We start from the raw sequence: 24,295 nt of genomic DNA, 5'->3' as shown, positions 1-24,295 counted from the left end.
ATAATCTGCCAGAAGCACGTGGGGAAGAGAAACAAACCTTTCTACGCATTTAGGCAGGGCTGGTCCCGTCTTGATTAACCACGCGTTTTCCTTCTCCAAACCTCTCTTTGCTCTCATAAAAAGCACAGCTTTGGTGATAAAGTTGGGATTGTCATCTCCGGCGCTTGGTTTTAGGCATTTCTGTTTACGCTGTTTCTCTTTGCAGTTACATGGCTTTGCGTTTCTTTTTAACATGTGTTCTTCACTCAGCACCTGTGTGACAAACTCATGCGGCCATTGGTGAGGGGTCTCCGTGACCGAGACTAACCACCAGCCCCTGCTTCCCTTTGAGAACTGTTTTGGGGGACTTCCCTGGTGGTCTGGTGGCTCAGACTTCGCCTTCCAGTGCAGGGGATGTGGGTTCGACCCCTGGTGAGAGAGCTAGGATCCCACATGCCTCCTGGCCAGGAAACCAAAGGATAAAACAGAAGTAATATTGTAACAAATTCAATAAAGGCTTTAAAAATGGTCCATATCGAAAGCTGATTTGTGGTGTTGCATGGCAGAAACCAACACAATGTTGTAAAAGCAGTTTTCCTCCAATTAAAACATAAACTTAGAAAGAAATAAAATGAAACGTATTTTGGTTTTGTCTCCACAGCAAACCCAAGGAGCCAGTCTTCAGCGCAGGTAAGGCTGGTTGAATGTCAGTGCGGGTGCCCCTTACCGCGGTACTTGAGGGGCAGCTGGGATGGGCAGAACACGGGGTCCGTGTGCCGGGGCTCGGGGCTGAGTGCTCACTGTCGGCCTGTACCTGGGGGTCTGGCGACTCACATCGCTCAGAGACCACCCAGAAGAGGGTCATAAAAACTAAACCCTTTATTTGCCCCCATTTAAAATGGATTCAAGATACATCCATAAGGAGAAAGCGACATGCCGTTACAAGAAATTTCTCGGTTAAAACAACCTGTTGCCTTTCTCGCCCCTTCCTTACTAAATGGGGGCTCTCCCACCACCAACATTTGGGTTTCTCTTGAAAGGGAAAGTCTCTGATGCATCCAGTTACAGCTTTATCTAAAAGCGACTTCTTTTTCTGCCTGTGATTTCCTAAACTGCCAACTAATAGTCCATATATATCTTTTCCATGTATCTTTTCTAACACGTTATAGTAAGGGAGCTGCTATTTTTAGAATAGTAACCTTATTTGAAAACATATTTTAAAATGCAAAATCTTTGACAAGATTTTGTGCAATGGGCTAAATAAATTCATTTAATTTTCCAAGTTTTTTTTTCCCCTTAAGTTAAGCATTGAAACACGAAAGTCAGACTTTCCTATTTATGCGCATGTGCTTCAGTATTCATTTCATTTTCAGGAAGCATGAAATTACTCACTGAAAATGTCCTCGCCCTCAGCCTGCAGAGTAGGTCTGGTGTGCACTTGTCAGAACCCCTGAAACGTGTCCAGGTTTTTCTAGTGGTGGGGGCGGGGGAGTCTCTGGGCCAGGGGGCTCGAGAGCGCCCCCTGCAGGCAGGCCAGTCCCTCTTGCAGCGCCCCCTCGTCTCTTTACCCAGCACTTCTGTCTCTGTCTCCGAAATCCCAAGGGAAACGCCGGGTGACACATTGCAAAGGTAGGCGGCATTGCTGACACCTCATAGCTCTCTGAGCAAAGCTGCGCCCCAGGCTGCAGAAACGCTCTTCATACAGGCCACCAGCCACCCTCCTTGTATGAAAATGCTTTGTGATGCAAACCACATGGGTTTATTGGACGGTCAAAGCAGTCCTGAGCATTTGCTTGGGCGGGTCTTACTGAGAAGCTAAAACCTGGACCTTCAGTGACGATTGGCTGATGACAATAACTCTTTTTAAAATCTGTATGAAAGTTAAGAGAGCTATAGGGCGAACCCTGGATGCCCGTTTTTTGGAACCTGCACTGCTGCTGGCCGCTCCCTGTGGCACCTCTGGGGTTGGGGGTTGTGTGCTGTTATCCTAACATGCCTGAAAAAAAGAACAAGCAAGCAAACATTGCTTTCCCTCGCTGCATTTTTTGTTTTTTTTTTTTTAGATGTGGGATATCTGACTTAAATGTCCAAAACAGTGCCAAGGCTACCTCCAGAGCTTTTCTGCTCCGTCCAGTGACGTAGATATGCCCAATGAGTAAACTTGTCATAAGGACTTTTCCAGCACGTAACGATATACTCAAGTAGATATTCCATCTACATGGATTACATACCCCCGTATGAGGCTTTTGGTGTGTGCTGCGGGGTGACATTATATTCCGTTTATTCTGAATCTGCAGTCCGTGATTCCCCTCTTACAAAAGAACTCATGGAATCACTTATCATTTAAGCCATCACATCCACCTCTCTTTGTCCTCCTTCCGTTGATCTACTGAGTGGCTTTTAGGGTCTTCAGTTGTGATGGCCACGCCGTCTGAGGCACTGAGATTTGGTTGAGGGATGAAGGAAGGTAAGGGGGTGGGTGAGGCGAGCATGGGCAGATGCACAGAATGGGTGGGCATGTAGGTGGCAGAGAGAAAGAGAGAAGGACCCCTGGGTGGGGGGCAGTTGTGGCCAGTGACATCATATACGGGAAGAGGGGGCAGGGCAGTTAGAGCGTGGGGTCCAGCAGGCAGGAGAGCAGGAGACGGGTCCTGAATCCAGTGTGGGCCTTGACGGGTTTGGTAGCTACGATGACCAGGGTAGGGGCTGGAGGCCGTCCGAAAGCCTGCAGCCCTGGGGGCCTCAGATGGGCTCCTCCCAGGGGAGCTGGGGAGGATGGAGCCTTGTGGAGCACTGTCACAGGAGCACCACGGAACACAGCAGCTGGCACCTTGTGCAGGAGTGAACACGTGTTGGTTTTTACCTAAAAGTCCGATTTAGCACGCAGAGTGAAGCGTGTGTCACATGCATGCGTTTAAGACCTGAGCTGCACGCACACCATAAAAGTGCAATGGCCTCTCCATTTTTAGGCAATATCGCATGTGGCTTTGTCTAAAAATCCTCAGGAATGAGGCTTATGAAACTAATTTGTGAATGTGATACTTACAGCGTTATAATTATTTTATGACTTCCTTACCAGTTTCCTCTCTGGGCATGATTTTTCTGTTGAGTTACAGTATAGCCCCAGCTGCCCAATTTAAATGCCATTAAAGGTCCCAGTCCTTCGATCTGCAGTGAAGCATCAGGATGCAGGGAGTTCTGAATCCCAACAGAATTCATCAAGAGCTCACAAGATGGTCTTATTATAATACCTTGAAAACTGTAGACAGAAAACCCTATATTGTTTGGCTTTGTTTAAATCCAGGAGTGGCCCCTTGTCGATGTGTTATTGGGTTTTACTTTCATCCCTACAGTTTATTAAAGTATCAGAAGTTATTTTGTTATAAAAATGTTTGTTCTAGAAAGGTTTATTCCCCAGCTTCTCTCTCTAATGGGTCTTTTGTTCTTTTCTTTTCTATTTCTAGCTTTTCTTTGAGCATTTTCCTTTTTGCATGCATCCCAGCATGAACTTCTGCTGGTTTTGTGTCCTTTTCACTTGAATTATCCAATGTGAAAGATACATAAAGACACATTTTTACATTGCACTATAACAAACCAATTTAAATATTGAAAGATATTTTATGAATTTTGATACTACAATTGTATATCCATTGAACTCAATAAAAAAAATTTAAGTGGATTTCTTGTGTTAGTTGTAATTTTTGGGGGTGGCATTTTCCCCCTCCTGATAATAAAGAAAATATAAGAACTAAAATTCCATGGAAAATAATTGTTGGAATCTAATTCTTTTCTGCCTTTTGTAATTTCTTACATTACTTAAGTAAGCAGAATGTCAAAGGCAAACAAGGTGAAAGTTTTTGTTTCAAACTATTTGTGTTTTAGTTAGTTTTCCCTAGGATTTTAATCAGAAATGACATAAATGGCAAAGTTTCTACTTTTGCATTGAAAGGGTAGAGAAAATATAACTTTTTTTTTTCAGGTACCCTGGGCACGAAGGTGTCTTACTGACCTCTTTGTTCTCTTCATAGAAGAAGGATATGTAAAAATGTTTCTTCGTGGACGCCCTGTTACCATGTACATGCCCAAAGATCAAGTGGATTCTTACAATTTGGAAGCAAAAGTAGAACTGCCCACCAAGAGACTGAAGCTGGAATGGGTGTATCCTTTATTCATTAAGTCTGACCTGAAGTGTTGATGAGTGCTTTTTTTTCAGTTGTAGAAACCCGTAAAACTAAACCGTGATGGCAGTAAGTTTTTTAACCCAAAGAAAGAAAGAGGGATTGCCTGGAAGGAAGGACTAGCATTTCCCCTCAACCGAGTATGGCTTTGGCCAACCTTGGGACTCTACCTTCAAGTTAACTGTAACTAGGGACTTCCCTGGTGGTCCAGTGGTTAAGACTTCACCTTCCAATGCAGGGGGTGTGGGTTCCATCTGTGATTGAGGAACTAAGATCCCCCATGCCACAGGGTGGGATCTTAACATTGTAAATCAACTATACAGCAATTTAAAAAAGGAGAAAAAAAAAACTTAAAAAACAGTGACTAATTGAACATGAGTATGGACCCAGTACTAAATGAAAGGAATACAACACAGTCTATGGCTTAAGTTAAATGGACACGTAGCATCAATATAATACCACTGGAAAAAAAAGAAAAAGCTCTCAAAATCTAGGCCACAGAAATCTGAGTCAGCCATATGACTAGCATTCTTGAAACAAAGCTGCTAGAATCTTCATAATATGAGGCTTGGGAAAGTTGAATGAACTGCCTAGGAGGGAATAAAAGAAAGACAAGAAATAGAGCCTGTGAAAGAGGGTGAAGTGTTGTTTTGGGGGTTTTTTTTTATTTTACTATTTTATTTTACTTTAGAAGCCCACAGAGGCCACCTTCCAGTCCATGGAGACTTTTAAGACAAAGAGCAAAAATCCTTTCTTCAGCCTCAGACAGATATTTATTGGGATACCAGTTTAATGCCCAACCCTGACAACAAATTATGTGAAGTTGGTTTAAACTGAAGCTATTGTCATTTCAGTTAGAAGAATTACTATTTGAAATTTTAAAGTCATATTCCTTGGAAATTTTTTGGAATTATTTCTGTACCTAAATTTCTCAAAACATTTTTTAGTTTTTTCAGATTCAGATGTCATAAGTATTCACCTGCACCTATTTTGCCGTCTGTATTGGCACATAAAAAGTGATCCCATTCTTCTTCAAGTCAGTAATTGTTTGAATTGGTTAAATCAAATCTGAAACACATTATTCAAGACATAGTTGTTCAACTTACTCCCAACTCATATTTTAAAAAGTGTGAAACAGTGGAGTTTGCAGCAAATAAATGGTTGTTTTTCACATCCAGGTTCAAGTGATGTTTTGCTCTGAAATAGTTTTCAAACTTTGGAAGCATATATGCTAAAATCTTAACAGGTTATTATTCCTGAGGAGCTGTGGATGGTTAGGACAAGGAGGACCTAAATTTGTTACCTTTTATTGATTGATATATAGATACATGAGCTTCCCTGGTGGGTCAAATGGTAAAGAATCTGCCAACAATGCAGAAGACCTGGGTTTCATCCCTGAGTCAGGAAGATCCCCTGGAGAAGGGAATGGCAACTCACTCCAATATTCTTTGCCAGAGAATTCCGTGGACAGAGGAGCCTGGCAGGCTGCAGTCCATGGGGTTGCAGAGTCGGACATAAGTGAGCGACTAATATTTTCACTTTCCATGGCAGTGAGAGCCCAGAGAGCTAACCACTAGACAACCAGGTAACTTCCATATGTACATGTATATTGTTCACACCTTCTACAGGTATTTTTTATAATGTAAGAAAAAAAATGTTTGAAGTTAAATACGTAGCTGCCAGGTTACAATAAACAGTAAATTCATAATTGGTTTATAACTGAGACCTGAAAGTCATTTACCAGTGTCTTAAAATTTTCTTTTTAAATACTTTATAAGGAATGTCAAAACTCAACTTTTTTTCCCTTAGAATAGGGTTTATAACCTCATATTGCTTGATATTTGAAACAGTATAGCCACTTAACATCATCAGAGGGTTGTCCAGGTGGTGCTAGTGGTAAAGAATCCACCTGCCAATGCAGGAGACGCCGGAGACTTGGGTTCGATCTCTGGGTTGGGAAGATCCCCTAGGGTAGGAAATGGCAACCCTCTCCGGTATTGTTGCCGGAAAATTCCATGGGCAGAGGAACCTGGTGGGCTGCAGTCCACGTGGTTGCAAAGATCAGACATGGCCGAGCACGCCTGCACGCACGCAGCACTGCCAGATGTATTTTGTTTTTCAAACAAGCTCCAAAAGCCACCGACCACAATAGGATTCAGCTCATCTTCCAGCCATGATTCTAGCACCAGGCTGAGCCTCTCTTCTTAAGCGTCCCCTGTTGGAGGTATGTGTCTCAGGATGACGATGACGTGGAGAGTTCAAAGATGGCAAGATTCAGTGGCCCTGTTCTTCCTTTCAGTTCCAGCCCCAGAATCAAGCTCTCGGCTTTAAAAGTTAGATTCAAGACAGCAAGTGGACACATTCTAGATTGTGGTCATGGTTCAGCATATCTCCGCAAGTAGTGTGGGAACTAGAGTAAATGGTACACAAGAGAGGCAGCAGAAAGGAAAGAGGGGAAAAAAAATGAGCAGAGTACCCCAGCATTCTTGGGAGATCAGTGTCAAGTCACCCCCTAGGTGACTTTCATTCTAGCGTCAGGATGGTACCTCTAACCAAATATTATGGTCACTGGCCTTTCAGGAGACCAGCTTGGGAAAAATTTAAACCCAGCCTAGGTGTGAGGAAAACGCATCTACATAAGGTTTCAACAGTTCAACAAAGCAGTGTGGGCCCTGGCCACTGATTTCTTGGATCCATGACTGATGGGCCAAATTGGAGAGTTCACTTCCTAGTTATTACAGAAGTGTCTGGTCCAGTTACTGTTAGCAGTAGAACAGCAAATCACCATGTTTCTTCAAGCCGAATCAAACCCAGGTCTCTCACGTGGCAGGCGGGTTCTTCACCATCTGAGCCACCCAGGAAGCCCAAGAATACTGGAGTGGGTAGCCTATCCCTTCTCCATCTTTAAATTAGTAAAATTGATGGTAACGTCACATAGAAATTTAGTGCCTGTGCCAGCTGAAGAAAGCTGATGTTTTGTTAGCTCCTAAAAGAAGGCACGTTTTGTCTTGACGCACACAAAGCTACGGGTACCGGGGTCGAGACTGCCGTAACAACCTGTACTTGCTCCCGACGGGCGAGACGGTCTATTTCATCGCGTCGGTGGTCGTGCTATACAACGTGGAGGAGCAGCTCCAAAGGCATTACGCGGGCCATAACGACGACGTGAAGTGGTGAGTCCCCAAAACCGTGCCTGTGACGCCTGTGCAGAGGGTGTGGGCACAAAGGTTTCCGTGATGGATAGAACCGCAGAGAAGCAAGAGAGAGCTGAGAGCATGGAGTCTTTGAGAACAGCTCTTGTTTGTGCTCTGGACTGTCTTCTGGCTCCCTGGCACTCTAAGACCCATTCTTTGGTTTTCTATTCTCTTGACACATCCTCTTCAGCAACCGTAACAATTTGTTTGTTACCTAAAACAATTTGTTGTTTAGGTAACAAACAACAATTTGTTTATTACCTAAACAAATAGCTCTAACGAACCCCTGTCTGGAGGGCTTCTCGTGCTAATGGTTGCTAATTTGGGTGTTCAGTTTTTTTGGGGGGGTTTTTTTTTTGGATGTTCAGTTTTTAATAAAAATGTTTTGCCTCTTGTTTCTGGGTGGGTCTGCTATTCCTATAATTCATTTATACCTTTGGTAATGATTTTATGTATCTTGGAAAGATGGGTGGATGAATAGATGGGTTTATGTTATTTCTATTTGTCCTAAGTCCCTGATCAGTTATAAAAATCCTGTTGGAAAAAGAGGATGTCTTTGCTGTTTGATGGACTCAGAATGACTTCTTAATAAAGACTGTACACTAATTAAACAATTCTGAGATCAAAGTGGTATTTCCCAAGCAGGGGATGCTTTTCCTTTGAGTTTGGAAATTCCCTACAGATAAAGAAATGGAAGATGAAATGAAATACACACCAATTGTCTGAGGTCTTTGGGAGCTCAGAGAATTTATCAAGAGTGTGTAAGAAGTCAGACACGTATATTTCTCACATTTAAATTTTTGACCAGAGTATATTTGATCAAGGGAAAAGTGAAGCTTACTTTTGAAAGAGTAGATGTTTTGTGTTTTCTTTGTTTGGTTTGTTTGGGGTTTTTTTGGCAGTCTGAACATTTGATCATCATAGACACATTGTTAATATAGGTAAATGAAATTATGAAAAATTGAGTTTGGACTTACCTAAGAACAGGTGCTTTATGAAGATCTCTTTTTAGCCTTGCAGTTCACCCCGATAGGGTCACAATAGCTACGGGACAAGTTGCAGGCACGTCCAAGGATGGAAAAGTGAGTGATCTTTTCATGTTTTCATAATGAATTGGTAACACAATGATTTTTCTGAAAACATTTTGCTGATGAATAAGCCTACTTAGATATAATGTCTGTGAGTGTGCATGCTCAGTTGCTTCAGTCATGTCCAACTCTTTGCAACCCCACGGACTGTAGCCCACCAGGAACCTCTATCCATGTGATTCTCCAGGCAAGAATACTGGAGTGGGAGGCCATTCCCTCCTCCAGGAGATCTTCCCGACCCAGAGATCGAACCCGTGTCTCTTACATCTCCTGCATTGGCAGGTGGGCCCTTTACCCCTAGCACCACCACCTGGGAAGCTCAAATTTGAATTTAATCTCTCAATGTGAATTTTTATTACAAATGAAAATTCTTATGCCAACCTTAAAAAAAAACCCTTGAGCTCACGTTAATTTCAGCTAATTTTTAAATAGCATTGCTCTTGCCTAAGAAGTCATTAATTCTTCAGATACTTATTTACTCACGTGATAAACATTAACATGTTAAGTAATCATGAGAAATAATCATTTGAATATGGGGCATTTTGCCTCTTCAGTGAATTTCAGATACCTTGTGCCATGAGTCCCTTATTATCATGACTTTAATGCATGGAGTTTGTGTCTGTGTGTCATCCACAAGGGCTGCTCGAAGGGTTTTTGCAAAATTTTATAAGCAAAGACTTCAGTTTGTATTTTAAGGAATCAGAGAAGGAGCTAGTGGAATTTGGCAAATACAGCAATTCAAAACTGACTTCTACTTATTTACCACAATCTATGGTCATTGTTATGTTTTATCCAAAACATCTTGTAACTTTCCTGACGTCTACTTTTGTATAGTCTATCAATGCACAATGTATAATCTGAAACTAATTACACTAAGTAGTTCCATTTTTATCATGAGTGCTACCATTTTTCAGAAAGTATTTTAATAACATCAAATTTTAAATATTTATGCTATTTTCCATTAAAATCCTACACTTGAAAGGAGGTAACAGGAACAATGGAAATCAGACTGCTGTTCTGTAAACACACAGGGAACAGAGTCTTTTTCTTTTTTTTTTAATGTTAAATGACCTTTAAAAGTTATTCAAAATCAGTAGTAAGTCATTTGTTTCTCCCTCTAGTGGATGAACTGTGTATTTCAGTTTCTGGCCTTGAAATGGAATCAGAACCTTAGAGCCAGAGAAAATGTTATTTTTCTCTGAATAGCTAAGCTATTCCTTTCCATTTACAAGTGGAGAACTCCAGAGAGGCCACGTGACTGTCTGTGAACATCCAGCTACTTAGAGACAAGTCCAGACTAGAACCCAGTTCCCCCATCCGTTGTGTGCAAAACTAGCCCTTTTCTTGATAAATCTGCTGGTGGTTCTGTAATGCTTTCTTCTATTAAGGAAGAGAAAAATTAGCACAGCTGAGAAGTTTTGAACTGATCATAACCATTCTAAGTTTGTATTTGTGTATTATCAATTTCCTGTGGGGCCCAAGAATGTGAAGTTCTTAATGCCACTGGTGGTAGTCATCATGATAAACTTGAACATGTTACCCCGTGGTGGCAATCAAACTTTAAGAGAGTAACCCCTACATGAGACTCCATTTTCTTTGTCATTTTTCGGTTTTAAAACTCGGATACTTTAGATACACATGGGAATATCAGTTCCTGCGGGACGGTTATCAAGAAATGACTGTTTGAAGTTTGAAACTTGGTACTAGTTGCTCAGTTGTGTCTGACTCTGCAGCCCCATGGACTGTAGCCTGCCAGCCTCCTCTCTCCATGGAATTCTCCAGGCAAGAATACTGGAGTGGGTTGCCATGCCCTTCTCCAGGGAATCTTCCCAACACAGGGATCAAACCCGGGTCTCCTGCACTGCAGGCAGATTCTTTACCACCTGAGCTGTCAGGGAAGCCCCTAAAACTTGGTAGACTTCCCCTGCAGCTAAATTGGCCACAGGAGCCATGACTTCCAGAAGATATTCAGTTCAGCCGCTCAGTCATGTCCAACTCTTGCGACCCCATGAACCTCAGCATGCCAGGCCTCCCTGTCCATCACCAACTCCCAGAGTTTTCCCAGACTCATGTCCATTGAGTCAGTGATGCCATCCAACCATCTCATCCTCTGTCATCTCCTTCTCCTCCTGCCCTCAATCTTTCCCAACATCAGGGTCTTTTCAAATGAGTCAGCTCTTCACATCAGGTGGCCAAACTATTGGAGGTTCAGCTTCAACATCAGTCCTTCCAATGAACACCCAGGACTTATCTCCTTTAGGATGGACTGGTTGGATCTCCTTGCAGTTCAAGGGACTCTCAAGAGTCTTCTCCAACACCACAGTTCAACAGCATCAATTCTTTGGCACTCAGCTTTCTTTAAAGTCCAACTCTAACATCCATACATGACTTTTGGAAAAACCATAGGCTTTGTTGACAAAGTAATGTCTCTGCTTTTTAATATGCTGTCTAGGTTGGTCATAACTTTGCTTCCAAGGAGTAAGCATCTTTTAATTTCATGGCTGCAATCACCATCTGCAGTGATTTTGGAGCCCAGAAAAATAAAGTCTGACACTGTTTCCACTGTTTCCCCATCTATTTGCCATGAACTGATGGGACCGGATGCCATGATCTTAGTTTTGTGAATGTTGAGCTTTAAGCCAACTTTTTCACTCTCCTCTTTCACTTTCATCAAGAAGCTCTTTAGTTCTTCTCACTTTCTGCCATAAGGGTGGTGTCATCTACATATCTGAAGTTATTGACATTTCTCCCGGCAGTCTTGATTCCAGCTTGTGCTTCCTCCAACCCAGTGTTTCTCATGATGTACTCTGCATGTAAGTTAAATAAGCAGGGTGACAATATACAGCCTTGATGTACTCCTTTTCCTATTTGGAACCAGTCTGTTTTTCCATGTCCAGTTCGAACTGTTGCTTCCTGATCTACATACAGGTTTCTCAAGAGGCAGGTCAGGTGGTCTGGTATTCCCATCTCTTTCAGAATTTTCCACAGTTTATTGTGAGATATTGGGAATATTTTATTTATTGTAAAAACACAGAGTCTTAAATGCATTAAAATAAAATAAAAGCTTTTGCTTGGGACTTCCTTGGTGGCCCCTTGGTTAAGACTGCACTTCCAATGCAGGGAGCGTGGATTCAATCCCTGGTCAGGGAACTAGGATCCCACAGGCCATGTGGTGTGGCCAAAAAAAAACAAACAAAAAAAAAAATCACTTTAATTTACTTTCAATATTTTGCATGTAAATATCTAACTGATTTGAAATAAAGCCTTACAAAATAAAAGGATAAAACAAAGAACTGGGGGGAAAATTGCATTAAAAAAAAAGACTTTTGACAAAGTTGAAGTAGCTTCAATACAAAGGTAAATTTGTAGACTCAGCACTATGAGTGACCCAGCATTTTCTTCCGAAGCAGCAGTTACCCCCACACGTGCGCATCTGGGATTCAGTGACGTTGAATACGCTGCATGTCATCGGAATCGGATTTTTTGACCGAGCCGTCACCTGTATCGCATTCTCAAAATCTGTAAGTGTGAACCCTGTGGGTCTTGCCGCTTTGTCCACGTAGCGAGGAGAGACTCAGATCAAGGTTGAAGAGGGAGAGGTAACACCCCCGTACCTGCCCAGGTGTGTGTGCAGATCTGAACTCTGAAACCTCTCGCTTGCCAGGCCCCCTCATTCAGAGGGAGCACATGCTTGGTCTCACACGCTCCCAGTCAGACGTTTCCATGGTGATGAGAAGAGGTCCTGCGGCCACACTGTCTCAGGCTCATGGAGCAGTCTTGCCTCCTCCAGCCTTGAATTTCCATGTCTGTGCCATCCCCACCTGCTGCCTGGCCGTAAGCAGGAGCTGGAGGGGCCTCGTGGTCCCCAGGCTTCCTCAGGATGAACTTTTAAAGTCCTAGTCAGCCAGTTAGAAACACGTAGGTGTTCAAATCAGCATGCCTTGCCCCTCATCCCCAGCACCCGTCCCCTCATACAACCTTACGACAAGCAGGCCCATGCCCTGTGCCCCATGGCTGCAGACACCATCCCCTCCAGTGCGAGAGCTCTGCGGCCCCGGGAGGCTAGTTCTAGCAGAAATGGTACTGAAGTCCCCCCAGAACCCTCCCTCCTGCTCCTGTGCCCATTAACCCCCACATTCCCCCGTCCCCACCATCTCTCTGCCCAAGTCCTAAGCAGATCTCAACAGTGATGGGTAAAACTCTGTAATAAAGATGTAGCAGACTCATGATTAAAAATAAAATGACGTTCCTTTTTACTCACACTCAGTCTGTTTATTCTCGAGTGTAGTCTTCCTATGAATACCTCCTTGTTTCCCTAGAATGGAGGCAGCAACCTCTGTGCAGTGGACGACTCCAACGACCACGTGCTGTCCGTGTGGGACTGGCAGAAGGAGGAGAGGCTGGCGGACGTCAAGGTCTGTGTGCACGCCTGCTGCAGGGCCACCTCATCCGTTTCCCGCATGGAGCCGTCTTCCCTGGGCCGTGGGCTCTGTCCGCACCACCGCCCCCAGCGGGACCCCTTCTCGAGGAGCCCTCGGGCCCCAGATATCTCCCCTCAGTCCCAAGGCCTGGCGGGCTTCCTGCTTCTCTTCACGGCGTCTGTAAGGGTTTCGCATCCTCATTCTACAGCCACCAGCCTCTTAATTCGCTCCATCGCTCCGTCGGTCACTTCCTCCCTCACTTACTTGCTCATGTTCTTTCTATCATCCACAAATACTGAGGTCCCCTTTTCACGCACATGTCAAAGTAGTATTGGCGGGGTGATGACAAGTGAGATGTGCCCACTGCCCGGGCGGAGGGCCAGGCAGGGATCCGGGGATCAGGGAAGCTTGTCCAGAGCTGAGTGGACTCAGGAAGGGGGAGCGAGATCTTGGTCCTCCCAGTGGGGAGGGGGTCCTACTGGGGGATCCATTGAACTTCCCAATATGTCAGTGAAGTTTCCTTAAGCTCTCTTGTGCTTTCCTCCTGTTAAAACCATGATTGGGTCTATTTTTATAGAAATGACTTCAGATTCCTCACCCTGGCATCCATTAGCCTTAGATCCCCTTACTGACCTAACCGTAGGACCACCACTAGGTCACCTGAGCTACCTGTCACTAAGAGCTCCAGTGGATTACCTGGCTTACAAAACTTTCCTGTGTGGGGGGGGATGCAGACTGTATTCTAACAGGGCGTGAGCACACCTGTTTTTATACTATAGCTGTGCCTCTGTGTTTTGCTCAAGTATTTCAGTTCTTGCTGTGTCTTTAGTTGGAAGTAATCAGAGCAAGTTATTGTCTAGGCTCAGGAATGTCTAACTGAATTATCAAGCAGAAGGAGCAGTCAGGGTCAGATTCATGGGAACAGGGTGCACGTCATGAACGCTGATAACAGGGTGAGGCTGGTGAAGTGATAGCCAAAGACCCCACTCCCCTTCTGGACTCCAGCTACCAGCAGAGTCCTGGGGATCAGAACCAGGCAAAGAGGGCAGCCAGAGTGGGCCAGGAGTGGTGGAGCTGAATAAAATCCAGGTTCCGGGGCCCTTGCCATCACTCGATGAGGCTGAGACCTGCAGTTCTTAAGTCCCAGCCTCTCCTTTGGCCAGAGCGCGGCTGTGTGCCTGTTCCATGGCAGATCCCGAGAGTCCTCGTGCAGAAGGAGACTCTGAGGTCCTGTCCGCAGGGCCCAGTGAGGGAAACAGACAAGGAGAGGTGTCGGCACACACAGACACAAGTTTAGTGACTAGGGATGAATTCGGGGGAGGGCGGAAGTATCAGGAGGCCTGGTGCTCACCCTGATGAGTTACTTATTTGTGGTTCAGATTTTATTTATTTCCTTAAGTGTCTCAAGAGATCTGAGACATCTGATTCTCCCGTTTTGTGCAAAGTGTTCAAACGAAGCCGTGTTTGCCGCGGATTTCCACCCCACCGACACCAATATAATCGTAACCTGTGGAAAGTCCCACCTCTACTTCTGGACGCTAGAAGGAAGCTCCCTTATTAAGAAGCAAGGATTATTTGAGGTAAGGTGAAATTGCATCTCATTTTATTTTTCACCAGTGGTGGTTGTGATCCCCTGGCTTTTAAGGAAGCTCTGAGGCATTGCAGCCTTAGAATTTGTTTTAATTGGCCAAACTGGGGGTGTCATGGTAAAGACTATTCCTGGAGACCCCTGACGGAGTTGGGGAGCCCCTCATGGATGACACTGGTGATGCTGATAAGGAAGGACCAACACAGGGACAAGTGCCAGGAAAGGGTGCCAGAGGGCCACGGCCCTCACTGTGGCCTGCTGATGGTAAAGAGCAACGAAGAAGGTGCCCGGGAGACTGCAGTGCGAGTCTGCCATGGGTGATGGGCAACCTTGGTGCCGTTTAGCCCAGCACCTGAGGCCTCATGAGAGCACCAGCATGGCACCTGATGCCCTGTGGGCCCAGAGGCTGAGTTGGAGGACTGTGTAGTCATGGCAACACTGCCTCTTGGCCACTCCAACACCCTCCCCCGCTGTAACAGCCTGCAGCCGTGTAAGTACCAGATACTTCAGACCAGATAATCTCAGGGCGTAATTTACATAATGGTGGATGAGGAGAGGCACGCAGTGTGGTAGCAACAGCTGACGCTATCCAGCTTGGGGTGCCTGTGATTCTCCATGTTCTTAATACAAGCATAAGGATGCCTTGATCTTACATACATATATATTCTTTTTTAAACATTTTGCAGAAGCAAGAAAAGCCAAAGTTCGTCCTCTGTGTGACTTTTTCTGAAAATGGTGACACCATCACCGGAGATTCAAGTGGCAACATCCTGGTGTGGGGAAAAGGTAACAAGCGATGCTCCTCACGCAGACTCTTGGGTAATGTTCTAAGTGAGAAGCCCAAAGTGGCTCCCATCAGAATTGTCCGTTAATATCATTTCCAAGTTTAAACTATTTGATTCCAAGATACATAGGTACCTACATATATGTGTGTGTGTGTAACTTGGAATCAAAAAACTAGGACAGAGAAAAATGGAACTAGTAAGCTGTTGGCTCCTGTTGTTCTGAAAGGTTCTTTAGGCCCAAGACGTTGTAATGGAATTAATCGCTTTATGGGGAGATCTGATAACAACTTGTAATGGTGAAATCATCGAAGACTATTTAGCTCTACAGCGTTTCGCTTCTCTGGTCCACACAGCACCTGGCAGACGTTGACCGAGTGTTGATTATGTGCCAGAAGCCGTGTGCCAGGCACTGAGCGTACAGATGAGTCAGGTGGGCATCAGTGGTCAAGCAGTGTGACAGGGAGGACTCCTGACTCAAAAACACTTTGAGTCGAGTTCAGTGAGCCTTTATGAGTGTTTACCGTGGGCCAGGAAAACCGAGAAAATGCACCGTCTCTGTAGTCAAGGGCCTCAGTGTTTGGGGAGTGGGGTGAAGGTAGGAACCGGGCCACCAGGGTAAGGTCAGTTAACACGATGACCTTTGTAGTATCCCTGCTACCCAGGGTGCCACGGACCCTGCAGACACACGGGTCACCCTGAGAACAGTGCAGGGGAAAGGCAGTGGCCCCGTGACACCGAGGAGGGAACTGAGACAGAGCGATCGGGTCACTTGTCCAGGGACTCACAGCTCATTTCTCAGCCACGTGTGGTGCGGCTGAACTCCTCGCACGCTATATGCTTCATCTGAGCAGGTTTTCCTTTATTATTTTTTAAGTTATTTTCATGAAGTACTGTTGATTTACAATGCTGTGTTCATTTCTGCTCTATAGCAAGGAGATTCAGTTGCACGTATAAATCTACATCCTCCTTTTTATTATTCTTTTGACTGTGCTGGGTCTTCATTCCCCTAGCTGGGGCGAGCGGCAGCTCCGGCTCACTGTGGCGTGGTGGCTGCTCTTGTTGCGAGCCCAGCTCTAGGCACCCGGGCTTCAGTAGTTGTGGTGCACGGGCTTACTTGCTCCGAGGCACGTGGGATCTTCCTGGACCAGGGATCAAACCCGTGTCCCCTGCATTGGCAGGTGAATTCTGCATCGAATTCTTTACCCTGAGCCACCAGGGAAGCCCTGTGTATTCTTTTTCATATTCTTTTCCACTGTGGTTTGTCAGGGTATTGAATACAGTCCCCTGCTCCTCCGCAGCAGGACCTTGTGTGTCCATTCTATGTGTGATAGTTTACGTCTGCTGACTCCAGTCTCCCGGTTCGTCCTCCCCTCCCCCTTGCCCTGTGTTCTTTAATTAGAAAGGAACCCAGTTCACGTTTGTCTGTGTTAGCCGACTCTTTGCGACCCCGTGGACTGTAGCCCGCCAGGCTCCTCTGTCCGTGGACTTCTGCAGGCAGGAATACTGCAGTGGGCTGCCATTTCCTTCTCCACGCTTGTCTCATGTTTGTCTACTGCTCTGAGAACAGTAATTGAATCCTTTATAGATTCACACTGCATTGATGTTCTAACTGATAATATCTCGTTTTAAAACAAAAATGAGCTGGGCAGAGGTGAGCCCTTGGACAGCGTCCTAAGCGTGGTTTTCTCGTTGTGTTTAGGTACGAATCGGATAAGCTACGCGGTTCCAGGGGCCCACGAGGGCGGCATTTTCGCACTTTGTATGTTAAGGGACGGCACGCTTGTGTCGGGAGGAGGAAAGGACCGCAAGCTCATTTCTTGGGATGGAAATTACCAGAAGCTTCATAAAACCGAGGTGAGACAGCACGTCACACTGCTGACACTCGTTTTGAACCTTAAACTGTTATGTCAACCAGTTTCCTTATGAGTTTGAAATCTTCTGCTTACTGTTTTGAAAACAGTTTAGATAAAATTTTACGAAATGGGGGAACATTTTATAAAGAATCATGAAGGCAGTTTACTAAAATGGAATTCGATTTATAAAATGTGAGGTGGTCACATTTCAACGTCTAGAGTATTATCATAGAAGCAATCTTACAAGGGAGTATTATCGACATTTTGATTAACCCTTAAAATATTTATTGTCTTTTCCCTGTAATTGCCAGCATGTTGCTTTGGAGACATCATCACTTGAAACCAATATTTACTGAGTATCTGCTTTGAACGTGACTGAACACCAACACTGTCTCTAGAGCTTTGACTTCTTTTGGCATTTCTTTCACCTCCTTATTACCTAATTAGCAACCCTGGACTCCAGTAGGAGGCAGAGGCAAGAAATTCAATATTCCTTCTACACACTGTCTGAATTTTCTTTCCCAGGCCCTGGGAAATTATGAGCAGACGGAAATCAAGGTTGGCCTCAATCTGAAAGTTGAGGACCTTCCTCTCTAGCATAGTGTGGACACCTTGTAGAACTTTATTGTTGCTTAGTTGCTAAGTTGTGTCCAACTCTTTGAAACCCCATGGACTGTAGCATGCAGGCTCCTCTGTCTTTCACCATCTCCCAGAGTTTGCTCAAATTCATGTCCATTGAGTCGGTGATGCCATCTAACCGTCTCATCCTCTGTCGTCCCCTTCTCCTCCTGCCCTCAATCTTCCCCAGCATCAGGGGCTTTTCCAGTGAGTCGGCTCTTGGTATCAGGTGGCCAAAGTATTGGAGCTTCAGCTTCAGCATCAGTCCTTCCAGTGGATATTCAGGGTTGATTTCCTCTAGGATGGACTGGTTGGATCTCCTTGCAGTCCAAGGGACTCTCAAGAGTCTCCTCCAGCCCCACAGTTCAAAAGCATCAGTTCTTCGGCACTCAGCCTTCCTGATAGTCCAGCTCTCACATCAGCTTTCTGAGTCAGATGCCCGCAGCACAGTGACATCAGAGGACAGCATCACATGTGCTCTGACAGTGTCAGAATTTTGTTTTGCTGATTACTGCTCTTCATAAAGAAAGGCCTTCATCTGAGTTTTGGAAATCACTTTCTTTTCATGGAGACTTTAATTGTGGTAGCATTTTTTATAATAAGATTTGACCAGCATTTTTTTGAACCCAAATAGCATTGCAATCCTAAGAAATAGTCCGAAGCCTCATCTAGTATTATAGAAGATACTCACCATTTTTAAGTATCTATAATCCTTTATCAGCATAGATTATTATCATCTTTTTTCAGATCTATGTTAACCCACTGGTAAAAAGTTTGTATGAGAATGGACCACTCTTTACTGTCCCAGAACCACAGTGCCTGAAGTAGACCCCAGGCTGTGATTTTTGTTCCTTTGAAAAAGTACAAGGATCTCTGCTTATTTTATCATAGCAAATTGTTCTGGAATGATGTATTTTGAAATCATTTTTATTGTAAATCCATGGCTAATTCATTTCAATGTATGACAAAAACTACTGTAATGAAAAAAAAAAAAGAAAAGAAAAAGAAACTGTAAAAATTAAAAAAAAAAAAAAGAAATATCTCAAAAAAAAAAGAAATCATTTTTATTAACACTTAATCACATGTGTACTAGCATGAGCAGTGGATTTCAAAACTAAATAAAGTTGCCAAAAGATTTATCATTTCAAGTTACAATAAATTTTTAGGAACTCTTATTACAGCATGTTACATATTCCTTACTTCATAAATATTACCTGCTTCTGCTAGCAGAAGTCATAACAAGTAAAGAGTAAACTGCCCAGTAGTATTTATTATTTTTTTATCTTGTCCAGAAAAAAGTGCCTCGTGGTAGTTTTTTTCCCAGTTGGAGTATAATTGCTCTACCACGTTGTGTTGTTTTCTGCTGTATAACAGAGGGAATCAGCATCACCTGTACATACGTCCCGTTCCTCTTGGACCTCCCTGCCACCCCTCCACCCCCATCCCACCCATCTAAGTCACCACAGAGGACCCAGCTGGTCCTCTTTTTTACAACCTTACTCTTGCTCATTCTTTTAAGGTATATAAAATGTTTGGAGTTTAAACATACGATTTGGGGTTTGGATCATTCACTCAAGTACTTTCTCTGTCTCCTTGTTATATGTGTGTGTGTGTGTGTCATTATGACAGGAGCTGTCATTATGATAAGTAAACAAGTATTTTGAATGATGGAACTAGTAATTTAATGACACCTGAAATCTTTTCCATGCAGATTCCAGAACAGTTTGGCCCCATACGGACAGTGGCTGAAGGAAAAGGCGATGTGATATTGATAGGCACAACCAGAAACTTTGTTCTGCAGGGCACGCTGTCGGGGGACTTCACACCCATCACTCAGGTAGGCCTCAGCTCAACAAGTCCATCAAACACCTTCATGTTGTGTAATAGTAGAATATAAGACAGGGCCTCCCTGTTGGCTCAGATGGCAAAGAATCTGCCTGCAATGCAGGCGACCCAGGTTCAATCCCTGAGCCGGGAGGATCCCTTGGGGAAGGGAATGATAACCCACTCCAGTACTCTTGCCTGGAGAATCCCATGGACGGGGAGCCGGACGGGCTACAGTTCATGGGGCCACAGAGAGTCGGACACGACTGAGCAACTAACGCTTTCACTTGCATAAGACAGCATTACAAAGAGGCGATTCTTCCTGTGTTTTATATTAACATCCCCTCCCTCAGCTTCAGGGGGAGGAAGAGAAACAGATGGGAACAGTTCCAGAGCCTGCGGTGAGCCGTGCTGCTCTGTCGGGCCCCCGAGTGCTGGTGGTAATATTTCAGAGGGCGTCCATTTGTCTCTGTTCTTTGTAGGGTCACACCGATGAGCTCTGGGGACTGGCCATCCATGCCTCAAAACCTCAGTTCTTGACCTGTGGACACGACAGGCATGCCACCCTGTGGGACGCTGTTGGTCACCGGCCCGTCTGGGACAAAATTATAGAGGTGGACCTGCATGTTCTATTCCATCTTTCTTACAAAAATTCATCTGCAACACATCGGTTTATTTTTATTTTTTGCATGAGATTAATGGTGATATAAATTTGTCCCAAAGAAAGTGTCACTTAATTTATCACCTTCAAATTGCATTGCTTTAAACACCACCTCAAGGGGTCTCATCCATGTATTTCTGGTTTACCGGTGCTTTTTCAGACAGCACATAAGCCTTTCTGATTGGTTGTTGGGTTTCCTGAGTGCAGTCTCTTCTGGCTGAAAAGCTGAGGAACCCTTGTTAGGAGCCTGTATTCTATTTACAGAACACCTTTTGATGGGAATGGATTCGCTGTTCTAACAGCATCCAGTTTATCTCTGTACTTTGAGTTTGATGGTACAGGTCAAGTTTAAAGTCATTGCATCTCTGAGTTTGAAAAGGAACTCCAGTCGTATATCAGAGTGCTGAAGGATCCTCTCCCTACGTGCCACGCAGCAGTGTCAACATTTATTGAGCACTGTTTGCATACTGAACATTGCACATATGTTACTGCTCATCCTGACAGCAGCCTTGGAAGGTGAAGTTTTTAACCTTGATTTTAGTGATTAGGAGATTGGAGCTTAGAGAAGTCAGATGGCTTGGCAAGGTCAGTGTTTACACCACACTCAGTTCACACCCGACGCCAAGGTCTTCTGCTGCATCTGTAGTGACTCAAAGCACCTCCCGTGTCGCTTGCACCGCTCATGATACACGACAGCCTGGGTGAGGGGCAGCCCCTCTGCAGACCCCGCCACGAGTCCTCTCGACACCCACGGAGTCGCCAGCACTTCTCCCTGTGCTGGGTCCATGTTTCAGCCCTTCCCGCTTGGAGAAGATCTGCGAGTGGATGGAGGTGACTGGCCCCTGGGGATGTTGAGCACTGGGATGATGGGCCGTGGGGAGGCGACTGTGGCACCAGAGGGGTTGGAATCCACAACAGTGGTCCGGGAGAGGGACCTTCCCTGCGGCCTGGTCCACACGGCAGCCCGGCTGAAAGGCGTTCCGGCCACTCCAGTGCCAGGCTGTCAACCCACCCAGCCTGCCGTCACAGCACGAGCGCTGAACCAGACGCCAAGATCTTGAGCCTAGCTCCTTTACGCCCTGGCCGTGTGACTGGGCAGACGCACTCAAGTATCTTCCTCTCAAAACGTTGTGAGCCTCAAATGAGCTGCACAGTAAAGCCTCCCATGCACGTGATTTCTGTCTATGGAGGCCCTGATCTTTATCACGGCCCCCACTTTGGGAAAGCATCGCAGGAATGTAACCCAGCTTCCCAGGTGGTGCTAGTGGTAAAGAACCCTACCTGCCAGTGCAGGAGATATAAGAGATGTGGGTTCGATCCCTGGGCCAGGAAGATCCCCTGGAGAAGGGATTGGCAACCCACTCCAGTATTCTTGCCTGGAGAATCCCATAGACAGAGGAGCCTGGTGGGCTATAGTCCCTGGGGTCACAAAAAGTTGGACATGACTGAAGTGACTTAGCACACAATATGATCAGTCCCCACAGAGTTTCCTTCCTGTCTCTCTTTTTCTTCCGGTTTATCCGGTGGTATATCAATACCTCCTTCCATTTCCACATCCAGGGTTACTGCTTTCTTGGTCTTACTTTTATTAATCTCTTTTCATTTCACTCCATCCCAAGTACTCCTACCAAGTCATCTGAAATGCTGATTCAATCACATCACTCTTTTCAGTGAAAGGAAAGAGTCCCTCTCACTGTGTTTTTCCTGGTGACCACGGTCCTTGTCCTGGCCATGCAGCCCACATTACTAGCATCATCAATATGATTTCCCGTTCCCTACTCTGTAGGTCCTGCCTTGAAAAACCAATGGCTGTCCCTTGCTATTGTTGTTCAGTTGCTAAGTCATGTCCAGTTCTTTGTGACCCCATGGACAGCACCTTGCCAGGCTTCCCTGTCCTTCACTGTCTCCCAGAGTTTGCTCAAATTCATGTCCATTGAATCGGTGATGCCATCCAGCCGTCTCATCCTCTGTCACCCCCTTCTCCTCCTGCCCTCGGTCTTATGCAGCATCAGGGTCTTTACCAATGAGTCGGCTCTTCCCATCAGGTGGCCAAAGGATTGGAGCTTCAGCTTCAGCATCAGTCCTGCCAATGACTGTTCAGGACTAATTTCCTTTAAGATTGACTGGTTTGATCTCCTTGCAGTCCAAGGGTCTCTCAAGGCTTCTCCAGCACTCTGCATTTCACTCCTCAAAAATGCTCCAGACTGTGTTGCTTCTGTGTCCTGAATCGTGTTCTTGTCCCCTTAAGGCCCCATTCAAATAAATGCTGCTGTGTCCACGTCCGCCTCTACCAGTGGCAGTTCTTCCGATATCAGGAGGCCTGAGTCAAAGGCCCCCAGCACCAGCACGCCTCAGCCCAGCTCCCCCATCTGACTTCACCTGGTGCTCCCTCTCCATTGTGTTTTATTTCTCCCATCAGCCTTGTTCCACCTTGTTAGTAACAAACACATACGTGTCTCACTAGCGCTAAGGCTGGCATGTGCCTTACTCATCTTGAGATCCCTCTGGTCCTGCACCCAGTGGGAGGTGCTCATCCAGCATTGACCTGATGGCCTTGGGTGCAAGGGTCATATTTCCAGACAGATGGAGCACACACTTCCCATTCAGCACGGGGTCAACCAAAGGGACTTGCAAGACTTGAAGGAAGAGCATGTCTTTGTTGATCTGTTGTCTGATTACTGTAGATATGAAAGGATATAAGATAGAATGGGCTTCCCTCATAGCTCAGTTGGTAAAGAATCTGCCTGCACTGCAGGAGACCCTAGTTCAATTCCTGGGTCAGGAAGATCCACTGGAGAAGGGATAGGCTACCCAGTCCAGTGTTCTTGGGCTTCCCTTGTAGCTTAGCTGGTAAAGGATCCACCTGCAAAGCAGGAGACCTAGGTTGAATCCCTGGGTTGGGAAGAACCCCTGGAGAAGGGAAAGGCTACCCACTCCAGTATTCTGGCCTGGAGAATGTCGTGGACTGTATAGTCCATGGGATCACAAAAAGTTGGACATGACTGAGCGACTTTCACTTTCTACTTTGAAGATAGAATGAGAGACTTCCCTGGTAGTTCAATGAGTGGGATTCCATGCTTCCACTGCAAGGGGCGTGGGTTCAATCCCTGTTCAGGGAACTGAGATCCCTCATGGCAAGAGATGCAGTCAAAAATTTTTTTTAAAAACTTAAGACGAAAGAAAAATTATAAAAGGATAAAATTGTATTATTTTTGAGACATGACCTCCATTAAAGTAGGAAAGCGTTCTCCTCTCTGGAGAAGAAAAAAAAGTTTTTTTTTTAAATAGGGCCACGCAGCCCTAAGGGATTAGAGCTGTGCTTGTGTGTGTTTATGTACTCGCACTGTGTCTGGCCATCAATTTACACTTCCTTTACAACATTTTAGGATCCAGCTCAGTCTTCTGGTTTTCATCCTTCAGGGTCTGTGGTTGCAGTCGGAACACTGACTGGGAGGTAAGTGCGTGTTGGTGTGGCGTGTGCTTTCAGAGTTCACGGGAAAGAGGCTTCTTGTCTGTGTTTCCCCAGCGACCGGTCAGGGTAGCCCTTGGCTGCCTCGCCCAACGTCTAATGACCGGCGAGGAATTAACATCAGAACTCGGCAGTGAAACCTGAGACAGTGGTCCTTCCTGTTTCGGACCTTGGGAGAACCTAAAGTTGGCTGTGGTCCCCTCTCCCGGAGGAGGCCCCACCCCCACGCACAGACGGTTGTGGGGCTCCTGGTGTCAAAGCATTGAGGGGTTTACGATGCTTTTTCCTGCTGCCTCTCAAAATTTTAAACACTGCCCAGTCCCCGAGCCTCGTGTTTGACTCAGCTCACCCTCACTTGCCAAGTGCCTCCGATATGCTGGGCGGCAGATCTGTGCGTGAATCCCAGCTTCACCACCTAGCTGCAGTGTGTCTTTGAGCCAGTTACGTGACCTCTGAGCTTGTTGCTTCCTCTGAGAATGGTGGCAATCTATGTGCCTCGCCGAACACTGATGGTTAAGGGAGATGGTATATGAATCGGCTCCTGGGGTTGCCTGGCAGGCAACTTTGGTAGTTATTATTGTCATTGTTTTATAAGATTTGATTGTACTTTTATATTGTTTGTCATACTGTCTACACT

At 45.3% G+C, this 24,295-nt stretch overlaps 1 protein-coding gene across 5 annotated transcripts in view; it reads left to right on the top strand.

Annotated features, from left to right (window-relative positions):
• EML1 (EMAP like 1) overlaps window positions 1-24,295 on the top strand; it is a 196,282-nt gene that overhangs the window by 159,495 nt on the left and 12,492 nt on the right. For 4 of the 5 annotated variants that reach the window (XM_070477850.1, XM_070477847.1, XM_070477849.1 and 1 more), the window contains exons 5-17: window positions 641-669; window positions 1,552-1,608; window positions 4,008-4,137; window positions 7,181-7,330; window positions 8,364-8,433; window positions 11,850-11,960; window positions 12,759-12,854; window positions 14,306-14,440; window positions 15,135-15,234; window positions 16,933-17,087; window positions 19,416-19,541; window positions 20,011-20,142; window positions 23,576-23,643. In XM_070477850.1, coding sequence (XP_070333951.1) covers window positions 641-669; window positions 1,552-1,608; window positions 4,008-4,137; window positions 7,181-7,330; window positions 8,364-8,433; window positions 11,850-11,960; window positions 12,759-12,854; window positions 14,306-14,440; window positions 15,135-15,234; window positions 16,933-17,087; window positions 19,416-19,541; window positions 20,011-20,142; window positions 23,576-23,643 — 1,359 coding nt within the window. The remainder of the gene's footprint in view (window positions 1-640; window positions 670-1,551; window positions 1,609-4,007; window positions 4,138-7,180; window positions 7,331-8,363; window positions 8,434-11,849; window positions 11,961-12,758; window positions 12,855-14,305; window positions 14,441-15,134; window positions 15,235-16,932; window positions 17,088-19,415; window positions 19,542-20,010; window positions 20,143-23,575; window positions 23,644-24,295) is intronic. The other variant, XM_070477848.1, reaches the window with a different exon arrangement.

This window comes from Odocoileus virginianus, chromosome 16 (assembly GCF_023699985.2).
Source record: "Odocoileus virginianus isolate 20LAN1187 ecotype Illinois chromosome 16, Ovbor_1.2, whole genome shotgun sequence".
Taxonomy (NCBI): Eukaryota; Metazoa; Chordata; class Mammalia; order Artiodactyla; family Cervidae; genus Odocoileus; species Odocoileus virginianus.
This window is presented reverse-complemented; position numbering and strand designations above follow the sequence as displayed.